Consider the following 15,202-nt stretch of genomic DNA (forward strand, 5'->3'; position numbering starts at 1 on the left):
ATATGTTGTATGACACTAGTATTAGACCTTGGCCTGCGTTTTTATCTACTAGATGAATCGCGAAAAAAAATTTATAATAAACGATATGTAATCTTTTATCCCAGGGAATTAATATAAAAAAAAATCATAATAAAATTGTAAGCCAGTACTGACACAAATTTCATACACATATAATAATAATAATTTTTTAAAATTGTCCGTTCAACCATTAACATTCAAATGTCTCCAACATCGATATTTAGAAAATATTAGTAAAATGCATAGTTACGACTAGAGTTGACTGAAAAATTCGATGTTATTATTATGTTACTCTATTTTTAATATACATGATAATGGTAGGTATTCATAATATTTACACGAGCGAAGAAAACAGCTATGTGAGAGTCAAAACATATATTCCAAGTGGTATTGACAATACTGATATATTGGAAATATAATTATAGAAAACAGCGACCCGTCTACATCAATAGGGAAAGTAACGTTTATGGCAGCAAACGTACCGAAGAGAGGCATCGTCATAAAATAACTTGAAGATCGTATGTAATCATTTACTATTGTTAAAATCGGTGTCTGTTTGGCATGGACAAGATGGAATGCTATTCTGGCTTTCCCTCTGCCTAAAGTACCTACTTAACATTTAAACAACTAACTTAGAATAATCAAATGTAAAACTTAAATAATGGAAATGGGGGAAAAGGATTATTGGTAATGGGATCTTACTGACCTATTGCTAGCAATACACTCTGTCAGGTCGACCTCCACGCGGTTTCCCCTGGAAACCATCGTGGTTAATTTTAGTGGAATTCTTCACGATAGGCTAACTGACCTGCTTTCATCCCTCACTGGTGCCCTGCCAGCGTATACCGATGGCGCAGGCAGGGTTACCATACCATTATCAATCATTAAAAAAAAATGGAAGTAATGGTGGTGAGTTCAACTGAACTATTAGGTTATTATAATTGATACTATTGATATAATTTTGTATTTTGGGTCATAATTGTGGTTCAAAACTCGACCGCATAATTAAATGTGTTTTTTTAAGTATTTTCATAATTTCTTTCGATGCTAGTTAGGAACATCGTTTAATTTTTCATGTAATACTCACATATACTTTTATAAACTGTCATTATTTTAGATTTTTTTCACACATTTTCATCATATCTAAAAACTATGAAGCATAAAAATTAAAACCAGTTTTTAATTTACAAATTAACTTACTCGTATATTCCTAAAAAAATAGTTCAGTTTTCCGAATACTGTTATTAACTTCTGCTTCTTGTTTCGTATCACGCTATACATAAGCAGCGGTCACATCTTTCTATCAAATGAAATTACAAACCGAGTCCACGACTATTTAATTATCCCAGTAATATAAAGAACTGTTTCATTCCATATTAACATTTCAACAAAACAAAGACATAAGGCAAGTGCCAGAGAAGTCATATAAACAAACAAAAAGTATAGAGAAATAATTCTAACTTAGCATCTTGCCAGAATGTCTAACACCACCGTTACGAATACGTCGATGTCTGCTTTGAGGTCATTAGAGTCACGTAATAGGAAGTATCAAATTATAATAATAACCGTTTGAAAAAGTAACACATTTTTATTTTTCAAGATTTTAATTCTATTGCGAATACTCGTCGTCTCCCGTCCCAAGAGATTTTCAAAAGATCTTTTCTTAACAGCTATTCATAATAGAAATTAAAAATAACAATATTAGAGGTTTGAAATTTTTAATATGTTATTAACTTATTGTTGTTACTGTATGTTTTAGTGCAATAAAGATATATATATATATATATATATATATATATATATATATATATATATATATATATATATATATATATATATATATACACAACAATATATAACTTTTTAGTATTTTAAAGTATGCACGCACATCCTTGTTCAACATTTATTATAACCAAATTCAATATAAAGTATATAACTTAAATGCTAATATTATTTGAAAATAAGAAACCAAACCCTCCATTGCTTGTAAGTCGTGGTTTTATCACGAAATCTCTAAGAATATTCTACTAAGCGGTAGTTTCATTCTAGTAAAGTCTGTATTTTTGTCACATGCTCACCTACGCAAATAAAACGGCGCCGAAAGAATAGTTCAATCAAGAACTCTTCTGCCGTGAACATTACGTAGTAAACAGTACATCTAATAAACAAATATGTATTATTGCAATTGTATAATAATATTACATCAGCGGTTAAAGAGAACTATTTTAATCTTTCTAATTAATTTTTTTTTTATTTTATGTTCATTTTTATCCGATGTCTACACACACAAAGAGAGGGAGACTATACAAAAGTCGTTTGCTTGGCCACTTCTGTCCCATTCGTGTTTCTACCGTGAAGCATTTGTGTTTGCATGGCTGTGTTTCGATTTGAAGAGTGGGGTATGGTAGTAAATTTACAGAGTACAGAGGAATAACACCTGAGTTCTCAGGAATGGCAACGCATGGGGATATCATGAGCAAAACAGTATACTTTGTTATGTCCATGGTACTGCTCATGTCTATAGGCGACGGTTACCACTTTCCATCTGGTGGGCCGTCAGCTCGTTTGCCATTCTAAGTTGCATAAAAAAAATATAAAAAATAAACATACAAGTTCATTAATTTCCCGTTACATATGTATGTAGACATCATTCTATTTAGAACTTTCTATAAGTAGGTACACTATAACTCGTCGTAGATTTACTTTATTGGAGAACGTAAGTTCTGTTGTGAATAATGAATGCTTGTGAACACGGCCTTATTCTTATTCTTAGACGTTAAATGGATGTTAACTTATTTCACGTTTGACGTCTATTCGATGTGATCAAATAGACGTCAAATGTGATGTTATGTTAAAAGCTGTTAAAAACCACTCCGCAAATCCTGTTAGCAAATCTTTTGACAAATCCGAAAGTTTAAATAAAAATGTTGGGGTTTGTTGTTTTTTTAATGTCGCATCACTTGTAATAATTAAAAAAAAAGAGTCAACAAAATGCTAGGATCTGTCCTTCCAAAATCCTTTAAAAACTATACAAATATAAATACTTAAAGAAAACTACTTACTATAAAGATTTTTAGAGCTTTTAAAGATTGTGAAAATTGTTTCGATTTTTGTTAAACAATTTCATTTGAACGGTTGAACGGATTTGAATGTAATATACAAACTGATCTCCTGGATTATAGACATAGATATAGCATAAAAGCCGCAGTTTACAAGTGGTTTAAACAAATACAATTACACCTGTATTTTTGCTTTATTTTGCTCAATTTTCAACCGACTTCAAAAAAGGAGAAGGTATGTTTGTTACCTCAAAAATCCATCTGTTATAAACCGATTTAGATATTTTTTACCTAAAAGGATATATTTAGAGATTTGTCCTATAGAAATTTTATCAAAATCTTCTATTTAGCCACAATTGAAGCCGATATCTTTTCGAACGCAATCTTAATTTATACATTTTCGGAGTGATTTTATATGTAAACCATACCACTGCCATATTGTGTAAACCCAATATAAACATTTCAATTTCAGCGTAATTATTTATTATTATTAAAAAATATAATAATTTCAAACCAGTAGAAACGGCATTGTTAATCCGTCGCTTTATCGTATCTTCTTCAAACGAATACATGTAGTACTCCTCGTTGAGATCTCTCAGGAATTGTGGTTTCACAAGCACGCCACCCACCACGCCAAACAGACGAACGAACCCAAGTGGGGTAAACACTGAAACAATGTTAATTATGTTAATATGCACCGTTATAGAAAGATATATGTAATGGATGCCAATTTCCTTCAGTCACCTGTTAGTTTGTCATGCCAAGTCGTATAAAAAAAATTAACGTATTCTGTCTCAGAGAAGCTCGAGAAAAAATAGGTTTATCAACCTTAGACAAGAATATTGAAATTGACTAAGCCTGTGGGAATACAATATTTTAGGTGCGTACATTTATTACATTAAATTCGTAGTATATTTGTTGGTGGTATTTGATAGAAATTAATCTTCAAAATTCACCTCAGGAAATGTATAAAGATAAATTCAAACAATCTACATGCATACGAACTGGTTATAAAACATATTAAAAATCTTGACAACGGTTGCTATGAACACCGTTACATCAATGTGTCAAGAATTCAGTAAACATTTTCGAGGAGACTTCTATTATAATCGCTAAATATTTATCCATTATATTCCGTATTATATAAAAAAAAATGAGCCTTAACAACGTACTGTCCAACCCAGCCTTGAAAGATCATAAACAAATGGAGTTAAATGAAGAATGGAACAACTTCATGAAAAGAATTGGCGACGTCTCCAATATAGTAAAGGATCTTGCAAGTGGTGACAAAGAGAGGGCTGAGGCAGCGAAAACTCGGGCAGACCAATATCTCGAAGGAAAAGTAATCACTGACGACGGTATACAATTAAAAGTGAAGGACGATCGTACAGTAATAAATAAAAAAGCTTTCCAATATGTTGAAAACAAAGATGCGGTGAGCGATTAGTTTATTGTTATATTTATTATGCAGCACCACCTACTATCATTAAATTATGATCTATTGACCTTCTCTAAATACTTGTTTAGAATATAAAGATCATTACATATAAATAATGTACTAGCGATTAATAAAACAACATGAACACATTAGGTATTGCGCATATTTTTGCTTTACGTTCGATCTACTAAGTGCGGCGTAGAAGAATAATTTATTGCTGTGAATGACTTCACTGTTCGAATCAATTTGTACAATTAGTGAGAAACGGCACTTGTAGTACTGTACGTAATACTGAATTATTTGTTATCACTATGCCTATAATAATCGTAATGTAAGTAGGTCGTACTACGAAGCCCTATATAAATAACGAGACATTTTACATACTCGTCATGGATGGGATGCCAAACATAATGCAATGACGCGCATGATATTGATCTAGATCGCTTATGTAGAGTACATTCATTAAGTTATAAATACAATGCCAACTGGGTACTTATCATTATTTTATCAGTGAAAGCAATTTGGCTCCCGTTCCTCTATAAATAAATACGTATCTCGCTCATGTTCATGCATATTTGTTGTTCTTTCTATTTGCGTTGACGAAGGTAAACGTAATATTGGTAAAAAATGTTATATCACTAAACAACGAACACGTGTTCCTGATTTTCGAATTTTATACAGCCAAGTTCTTTCTAAATTTATTTTTTTGGTATTCACATTCTGTCTGTACATGATTTTAATTTATCGGTCTACCATGTTAGAAATTCAATTTATCAATTCCGTTATTAAACCTGGATAAAAACCACTTTAACGTAATGCTTCAACAAATAGCAGTGTTCTATTCTACTAACAACTTGATAATGCTATAGAAATCGGTTGATCTATCAATATGTGTAATATAACTGTATGTGTATGCAGAATCTCGCAAATGATTTTGAAAAAAAAAATATTTTGATCAGCTATTAATTGTTGAAGCTTTAGCAAACTATGGAATTATCAAATGTGTATTTTTGTGTGTACAAGTAGTCTTGACCTCGTTACAACTTTACATTTATGTATGTAGAGTATCATTTTACATATGTAAAGAAACTATATGCATATTACTTGATTCCAACATAAATATTGATGACTAGCTTTATCTCCACTATTTCATACGCGTGGAGTTCAAAAATAGGAAAACCAATGATATAAACCACTTTATAATAACATATCACGATAAAACACACAAACCGACACAATATCGTAACCTTCAAAAAAAGAGCGTATTCCTTTTTAAAAGCCTGGCAGCACACCGGCAATGCCTCTGGTGTTGCGGGTGATCATGAGTGACGGAAGTCACTTACCATCAGGTGAAAAGCAAGCTCGTTTGCCCCCTTTTTTTTAAAGTCTACGTATAAGTTAGACCTTCAGGAATATAACTATGTAAACTGCATTCGATTTGATGCTGTAGTTTTTGTGTGATGCTAATACAAACATACAGACAGACTGGACATACATTGTTTTTTCGCCTATTGCTCTTATTAAGACTCCTCATATTAATTTTTCTTCAATATCTCTCGTGTACATACATCGTCTAATTATAATTTTGTTATATTAATAAAGATAATCAGTTATTATCACTGTACTACAGAATTGTGTCATCACAACTAGGTGCTTCAGCACCTAAATATCTCGAAGAGACACTCTTATGAATTTTAATTACTCTAAAAACAAAAACGTTGGAGTTCATTACTTGGTATTGTTCCAAGTGTATGATAAACGTACCTTACCTACATATTTGCATTAGAATTTCAAGAGCAAATTTATTATTTTAATTCTGTAAAGAATTAACACAATTTTTTTAATGGATGATAATAGAATGGTTTTCCCACCTGCGCTATCGGTATATACCTATGGGATACCAGTGAGAGATGATAGATGAAGATGAAGCAGGTCAGTTAGCCCATCGTGACAAATTCACTAATGAATCGATCACAATGGTTTACAGTGCGAACCGCATCGACGTGATAGGGTACATATATTGCTAGTAATAGAGTTGCTAAAACCCATTATTAACAATCCCTTTTCCCCCTAATCAACACAATTTATTCGATTTATTTAACTGTTATAGATTGGTAGACCTGTCCTAGACTATCCTCGTTACATTTAAAACTATACAGGTATTAAGTCTTCAACAATAAGAGTTTATTATTCATTTTTGTCAGAATGAAATCGACAAAGACGCGTGGATGGCCGAGGTGAGCAAGGACGCTGAAAAACGAGCTCTGGACAGGAAAATCCGCCGTGAAAAAGCCGACACATTAAACACTCAAGCTATAAAAGCCTTCCGTAGGGGCGAATACGACAGAGCTCTCTCTTGCTACAACCGTGCTATAGAGCAAGTCAGAGATAATCCTATGCTGTACTGCGATCGAGCTCTAACTAACATCAAGTTGGGAAATTTTCAAAAGGTAAGTTAACAGTATGATGATAAACAACCTCCGTAATTCACACCAGTATAGTCGAAATATGAAAGCCTAAAATAATTATTCCACTCCAAGGGAATCACCTATCAAGAATTTTTATGCAAGAAAACCTTTCATATAGCTTATCTACTTACTGGACGATGGTTTTGCGTACCCGCTGAAGCGTAAATAAAATACCATACAAATCCGTTTTAAAAGATCGTCACTAAACATCTTAAGATCATCTAAATGCTTTAAACCAACTGAATTAACATCGTTCGTAAATAACTCAAGAGTAAAAAAAAACTTAAAAATTTAAAATATGTACAATTTTCCTTAATGTATAAAAATTTCATTTAATAAAGTTAATGTATATTGTTTCTAGTTATATATATATATATATATATAGATGTTATTATAGTTTCATATATGCAAATGCTAGATTTGCATATATGATAACTCTTAGGTACGACTTCCCATTAAAATCAGCTACTCTACATGCTATAGCATTAATTAGAACCTCATGTTCCACACAAAAATATTTTTAATATTTAATAGCAACTTGTCCATATAACAAATCGTCTACATAATAATAGAATCCTATAGTAACACATCTCTACAAAGTACCACGGAGAGGAACTTATTTAAGATCAAGGTCGTCGTCCTCCGTTTGCATCGTTACTTGCTTGTTGATTGTTTAGACACGTTATCTGAGTCGATAATAAAACATCAATAGTCAAACAGTGCCACTTTTATGTACGACAACTGCATTCTTCTACCATTCTTAGACACTTTAGTTCGTTCAGGCATACAAGAATTTGTATGCCATACCACAAATGCTTTCACCTAGATACGAACCCTATGTGTGTCATGAGGTAAATTTAACAGAACGAATGGAATGAACATGTAACTCAATACAAATTGTCTGAAATTTTGATACAATTCTTTTTTATATTCAATATTATTACTAATTACGTGAAGGATCACAAGTTCACATGAAAAATTGAATAAGTAGGAACTTATTCAAACTTCTTTAATAATATTACAAAGTCTTGATGGACAAATGAACGAAATCTAAACATTTATGTTGATCCTACAACTGGACTACTAGATCGGTTTTAACAAGACAAGATTTGAAACTTAAGGATGGACTCTATGGTTACCTACATCACGTCATTACAAATATTTTTAAAGACGATATCAACGGTACATATAGTGATCATATTTATTGATTTAGTTGACCTTGAAGTACTTCAATCTTTATCAATTATACGTACTCATATAACTAAAGTGAGCACTTTGGTCATATGGATAAAAGTTATTAATCAATCAACAGTACATCATTAGGTAATGTATTAAATTGATTCTATGATTATAAATGACGTATCGATTTATATTAGTATTAAACTATGAATTCTTTGCACTGTAAATAAGTTATGACGTATTTTGCAATCAACTGTAGTTGTGAGCTAACTAAATATTTAGTAATTGTAGGCGATACTTATCTTATTTTTTTCTTCAATTACAAATTAATTTATGATACGAATGAAATTAACGTTTATCAATATCAACAATAACTGTAATCCAATCGATATCATCTAAACATTGTAGGTAAAACGTATATTATCTCTTCCATCTTATCCGTATCCTTTTTCTGGCTTTGTTTTTTAGAACATAATAGTTTTTGCCCGGGTTTTTTTAGTTCGATTTATGACATCGAATATAGTTATTAGAGATAGTTATATAGTTTTTTTTTTTTTTTTGCGAATAGACAAGATATCATATATTGACGATATTGGAATTAATGAGATTAAAAATAAAATACGCATTATATTCGGTTTCATTGTTTCTATATCAATATTCTTTATTGTACACAAAATATAATGTTAATCACAATTCATTTGAAACATAATGTACAAAGGCGAGCTTATTTGTAATAAGAGATTTCTTCCAGCAAAACCTTTTCATATAAATTGTATGTTATTTTAAATATCAATCTTTTTAAAAATTCTACTAGTTTCCGGTATTCACCTAATTGCTTGCTAATTATAAATAACATTATATAAGGCATAAGAGTGAATATCTACAATATATAGTTTAGTAGAGGGGAAACCTTTCTCTCTCTGACGATAATGAATTAAAAGTATAATTATGACATAAGTTCTTAGTCTGTCCACTTTTTACATTTTTACCTATATATCTAGGGAAATTCATAACAATTTTTTTCAATAAAGCCTCGACGTTGAGCCACCTGCATCCATTGACTCTCAACAATGCATTTAAGGTCGTCGCTCGTCGTTTATTGAGAAATCATCCTACACATTTAATGTATGGGATTATCATTCGTGTACAGACGATAGATACGACTTTCTAACACAACTACAACCATAGCCAGAATAACTAGTGGTAACTAATAAATGTTATTATTAATGTAATGAAACGGAGTTATAGAAAAACATCATGCAGGTTCATACAAAAGTTGTTCCAATAATACAACTTACAGTTGAACTTAGTGGAACAGAACTACTTTTCCGACGACAACGTCAAAGGAAAGCGGAATGTTCCGTTGAGTAACCAGACAAAATCTCACTTTCCAAGTCAATTACCAGTAAACGATTTGTCAATCCCACGTCAATGAAAAATTCATGAAAGTAGATACAGAAGATAGTTTTTATCGACATAGGCTACTGACCTGACGTCAATCACAAAATGGAAATATGAGGTAGGTAAACGTAATAAAAATATCTATAATTTGATATTGTATTTGATCGCAGGCAAATTGGTAATGTTATCTTTGATTAATTGTACTCTTATCTACATTATAATACTCGTAGATATAAAAGATAGATATAAGATTACCGTCGGAATGCAATATCGTACTAAGAAACCTGTGCCACTATACCTATGTATAAAATAAAAATAATCTATGAAATAAATTAATCAATAAGCTGTACCCATATTATCCATGAGAGAAGTAATATTATCTGTACTAATATCATACTATTTTTTTTTTGATGGGTGAAAATGGTATGGTATCCCCGCTTGCGCTAACGGGATACGCTGGCGGAGCACCAGTGAAGGGTGATAGAAATATAATTATTAATATAGATAAATAATACTATATTTTATTTCCATTGCTATTGCTTGTTTTTATATAGAGAGAAATGAGGGGATGTTGCGTTGGTTTGGTCATTTGGGGAGGATGGATGAAAGAAGAATTACGAAAATGTATCGAACAATAATGAATGGTGATGCCTGTAGCGGCCGGCCTACAGGGACGTGAGTATGTCGACAAAATAGTCGACGTGCGAAAGAAAGGCCAAATTAAAAGTACCTATAACCGGCGAGCGTGTATTTAAAAGATTGATGAATGTGGTGGAAGCGAAAGAGATCTGCTTGAATCAAAGCATTTGGTGTTCCATTGTTTCTGCCTACCCCAATGGGAGACAAGCGTGATAGATATGTATGTATATTTGTATAAATGTTAAAAAATAAACGATGATGAGTTAAAGGGTAATTATTCTCTATATACTGGAACTACTGAAACGATCCAAAAATTCTTTCACATACCTAGTAAGAAAGAATAATGCTATAGATTGCATCTCGTATGTGAGAACATTATTACTGCTCAAGATATACAACATTAGTTATTTAATGACTTTAACTGCAGAAAAAATTAATATAAAATATTTGTACAATTTGTTTTAATATTTCCTGTATGTTTCACTTTTTATTCAATCATTTGACATTTTCGGATATTTACGAGTATTCCAATTATTTCAACTTTTGTAATCGTTGAACTTAACTATCCAACAGTTCAACCACATGTATTAACTTTCGCTACACGAACTCGACTCGTTCTTAAGCTATGGGAAAAAAAAACAATAATATTACTTCATTTATGATAGATAATATAATTTTTTAGCTGACGGCCTCTAGACAAAACCTAAAAATTTAATAAAAATCTATTACAGACGTGTAACGAATTTAATTGTTTCAGGTATTCGCTGATTGCGATTTAGCCTTGCGTCTTAATGAGAAGAGCTTTAAAGCCCGCTTGTATAAGGCAAAGGCACATAAGGAACTGGACGAGATGGAAGAAATGGAACATTACAAAAAGGAATTAGAGGAAACATTCCCCCAACACCAGGACCTTATTGAATACTTTCTCAATAAGAAACAGGAAATTGAGGAGGATAATTAATCAGTATTCGGTACAAAATAATGTCCGTTTCAGAGATTGTTTTTAATTATACTTAGGTAATTGATATTAAATGGATTACAGGGCTTTTGTGAAAATTAGGTAATTATACTTATCACAAATGCAAATAATTTATTTCTCTTTATGTAACAAAAATTATATTTAATACTGATTTAATACTCTGTACACTAGGTTCAGTCTATAGTCGTGAAAGATTTTTGTGACGTGAAGGTTTTTCAATTATTTCTATTAAATAGATATATAGATACCTAGATAATTTGTCTGCATTACAGCACACAAATAACAATAGATATAGATAGACATACACAAAAAAAAGAGATAAAAGAATACATATACAAAAAAGCACATTTATATATATATATATATATATATATATATATATATATATATATATATATATATATATATATATATATATACTTTTCACTTTTCTTTTCACGCATTTAGAAGTTATAGTGGAATAAAGAAACTCATATACATACATAAACTCTAATAATATTACACTCCTTTTTGGGACAGGTGAAAATTTCTTCATTAATGGAACATTCAGATCTTCAAAGTTACGAGATACTCGAGCTTCTTGCTCTATTTATGGATTGTACAGAGCGCAACTCTAAATAGAATTAATCTTGAAATGTTAACGACTCATTAATATTACAATATACATTATTTGTGATAACGAGACATACCTAATTACAATATAAATTAACTGGAGCACATTTGTTATCTACGATGTAGGGACATCCGAACGAGACGTACGTAGGTGAATTATCTTAATATGTAATTAAATGTTACTTAATAGTTCATGTTGTTCATTTAATAGTAATAACTGATAGTAATTGATAAATATATACGTGTTATCAACTACGGCTTAGCTTACGTGAATTTCGGTTTCCTTCTAGTATATGTTAAGCGTTTTACACTAAAAAGGTATTAAGACAGACGATGCGAATCCCTCAATTTATATGAAAGTTAGGCATGACACTACTTACTGTGAAGGTATTTTTAAAAGAGTTTATTGCGAGAAATACCAAAACCCTTTAAAAATGTCATCTGTAATACTGTTTTTATCAATAAATACATACAGTTGCCACATCTATTTAGATGTATATCTGCATCTATATTGTTAATAAATTCATTTTTAATATTTCGCCCGCATATATACAAAGTCTTGGTGCTCTTTTGAAGATTTCTAAATAATTCCAATCATATTTTTAAATACACACTCGGGACTTAACGCGATAAAAAAGCTTTTACATTATAATTAGGTAAATTCTATTTTAAATAGTACCTACATTCCTGCTTTTTTATTACTGACGTTTCGACGTGGATTGCACCACGTCGTAGTCACGACAGGACTGTCGTGACCACGTAATGTGTAGGTATTATTTATCTGTAAAAACTTTTTCATTACGTTAAGTCCCGATTGTGTATTTAGCAATATGTGTAAACAACGCGAAAGTTCAAAATTAACCAATGCCAATCATATAAAATATTATCGCAATAACAAGTAAATTTATGTTAATCTAAAATATTATTATGACCAATTCCATACACTGTGATACCAATGGAACCACTGATGTTTTGCCTTTCCTGAAATATCACGTACAATGCCTCCAATACTCCGTACCCATTAACTTCACTCAAATCTGTTAAACCAGTATAACTGTAGTGTTTTAAAATTTTCTACAGCATAATATCAACCGAAATATATATAATCTAAATGTAAAAGTCATCAAAATTAATTCAGTGAATTTCACATCGTACCGTATAAAGATAAAAAAAATATTTAACACATACTAATAAAAAAGATAATTTTAAGTATTTTAAAAATTACAGTAAAAAATAGAGGAAATTAAGAAATCTTCCCATGAAATTAATATAATAGAATGAACAATAATTTTGATTGAGATAACAAAGTAAACGCCTGATACGGTACGAAGGTCGAATAAATTATTAACACATCACAATCAACATAAAAATGTTATGTACTGTAGAGAATAACTAGAAATAAGAAAAAAAATATCTGAAATCTCTCGAAAATAACTTGAGTACTGTTGAACATTAATAAAACCTGATTATTAGTCGTAGGAACTTGGCTAAGAACTAAAGAATAAGATGGTGGTGGCTATTACCTGCTTACGACAAAATATTACATCATTAATAATAGGTATTACATACTTCAGTAATACATACCTAACTTAATATTAAAGTCAATGTCAAAGTGAGAATATAACTAAGTGTGTGTAATGCTAGGTTTCATTCTCACTTTGACGCATTGATTAATTAGAATTTTTTAAACTTTTTAAAACTGAGATCCAAAACTCACATGACAGTATTCACATGATAAAGGATCATATAAAATTAGGAATACATTCAAAACTTAAAGTCTTTCACTCTTAAAATGTAATCGCTCTTTTATTGAGTACATGTTTAGTATACTAAAATAGTACCAGTTTATAAGTTCATACGGGGTAGTTATTGGTAGACAAAATAATCCCTAAAACGTAGAGTCTCTTCATTATTCTCTCTTTCACAAATATTCAATAAATAGGTAAAAATAGACCTCCCCGATTATACTTTACTATTACTTCAATTTTTGTTTAGTGTAGACGTTTCAAAAATAAATGAGAATTGTGGGAGAATTCCTTGGTCGGATATACGCAAAAAATATGTATGAATATCATTATTTATTTAAAGGTCTAATTTTCAATTTTAAAATATCACAAATAATATTAGGTATTTATGACATTGCTCTATATCTGAAAATAAACTTTTGAGACGTGTTTTTTTTATAAATATCTATTGTGATTCCACTAAACAAAGGTCAATGACCTACACAAGGTCATTATGATACCTAAACGATATTTTAGCAAAATATAAATACTTTTTTGTTTAAGTATCATTATATCGATACGATATTATAAAATACAAATACGCATATTAAAAGAAATTATACTTTTACTGATGACCTTCTTTTTTTATCAAACATCATAATAACTTAATAAAATACACTTCTTCCGTCATTTGCAGTACCTTTTTAAATACCATCTACATATACTTTAATCTTTTAGTAATATGGATTAATTAACTGATAAGTAATCACACTACCATAAATAATCTACTATATATCATACGTACTCATATTTTATATGTATTTTTAACAGCTCAAATACTTTATAACAATTACATTGTTTCATTCACTAACTTCAATTCTGACAAATTAATATTGACTAGTAATATCATTATTCTTATTTCAAACTAAACAAAACGCACAGATGAATGGCGCTGTGCGCATTATACAAAATGCAAAATCTTGTTAAAAATCGTGACTTTTAAGGCAAGGAAGACTGATATATAAGGCTACTTTTTTACTTTTCTAATTTGAAGAATTCTAGAGAGATAAACTGGCTAAACCCATCAATTATACTGTATGTCTAGTATATTAAACAGGACTTACCTAGCAGCATCAGAACACCCACAAACGACACGCACGAATATAGGAACGGTAAGTATGTCCATAGATCTGTCAACAAAAGAGAAATAAAGAAATTTATATTTTATCAATATTTTTACACCAGTAACTACAAAAGGGATTTTTTTGTAGGTGCCTAATTTGACTCTGGTTTTCAATTTTGCAACTACTAGATGCAAACTATAATTTAAGCATATAAAAAGTATTCTAATAATCAAATATAAGTCTAATGGCTTTTTAGAGTCAAACAGGTATTTGTTCTACAAGTGACAATAAATGTGTGCATGACCATCTACAGAGTGCCTGATAATAACCCCCACAGAATAATCAAATTGATACATCAATAAGTGATCTAAAAGTGGATTACTAAACTATTGGTTACTAAATCAATATGATTAAACTACTATTGTGACATTGTAGCTTCCTGTGTACAGTAGTGAACAAAAGCACACCCTACTAACATTGACACAGACCCGTCATGCTCCTCTTCATGCACAATTAAATACTAATAATAGATTAGTGTATGATTTCATACAATATTATCTA

General features: G+C 30.6%; 2 protein-coding genes across 2 annotated transcripts in view; one reads left to right on the forward strand and one right to left on the reverse strand.

Moving 5' to 3' along the window:
- LOC113515513 (protein Lilipod) overlaps positions 1 to 15,202 on the reverse strand; it is a 32,295-nt gene that overhangs the window by 15,070 nt on the left and 2,023 nt on the right. Inside the window, exons 4-5 of the mRNA XM_026899753.3 lie at positions 14,642 to 14,707; positions 3,592 to 3,744 (exon numbers count right to left, since the gene is read on the reverse strand). Coding sequence (XP_026755554.2) covers positions 3,592 to 3,744; positions 14,642 to 14,707 — 219 coding nt within the window. The remainder of the gene's footprint in view (positions 1 to 3,591; positions 3,745 to 14,641; positions 14,708 to 15,202) is intronic.
- On the forward strand, positions 4,231 to 11,277 carry LOC113515516 (tetratricopeptide repeat protein 12). Its single transcript, XM_026899757.2, has 3 exons — positions 4,231 to 4,512; positions 6,720 to 6,965; positions 10,960 to 11,277. The coding sequence occupies exons 1-3, from the start codon at positions 4,231 to 4,233 to the stop codon at positions 11,161 to 11,163; spliced, it is 732 nt and encodes a 243-aa protein (XP_026755558.2). The 3' UTR covers positions 11,164 to 11,277.

This window comes from Galleria mellonella, unplaced genomic scaffold (assembly GCF_026898425.1).
Source record: "Galleria mellonella isolate WM207_F2 unplaced genomic scaffold, CSIRO_AGI_GalMel_v1 utg173, whole genome shotgun sequence".
NCBI lineage: Eukaryota > Metazoa > Arthropoda > Insecta > Lepidoptera > Pyralidae > Galleria > Galleria mellonella.

Excerpts from the sequence above, each read along its gene's own strand:
- LOC113515516 (XM_026899757.2), top strand. The coding sequence starts at position 4,231 with ATGAGCCTTAACAACGTACTGTCCAACCCAGCCTTGAAAGATCATAAA. Across the intron at positions 4,513-6,719 it reads ATGTTGAAAACAAAGATGCG|AATGAAATCGACAAAGACGC; the intron begins GTGAGCGATTAG and ends CATTTTTGTCAG. Across the intron at positions 6,966-10,959 it reads AGTTGGGAAATTTTCAAAAG|GTATTCGCTGATTGCGATTT; the intron begins GTAAGTTAACAG and ends TAATTGTTTCAG.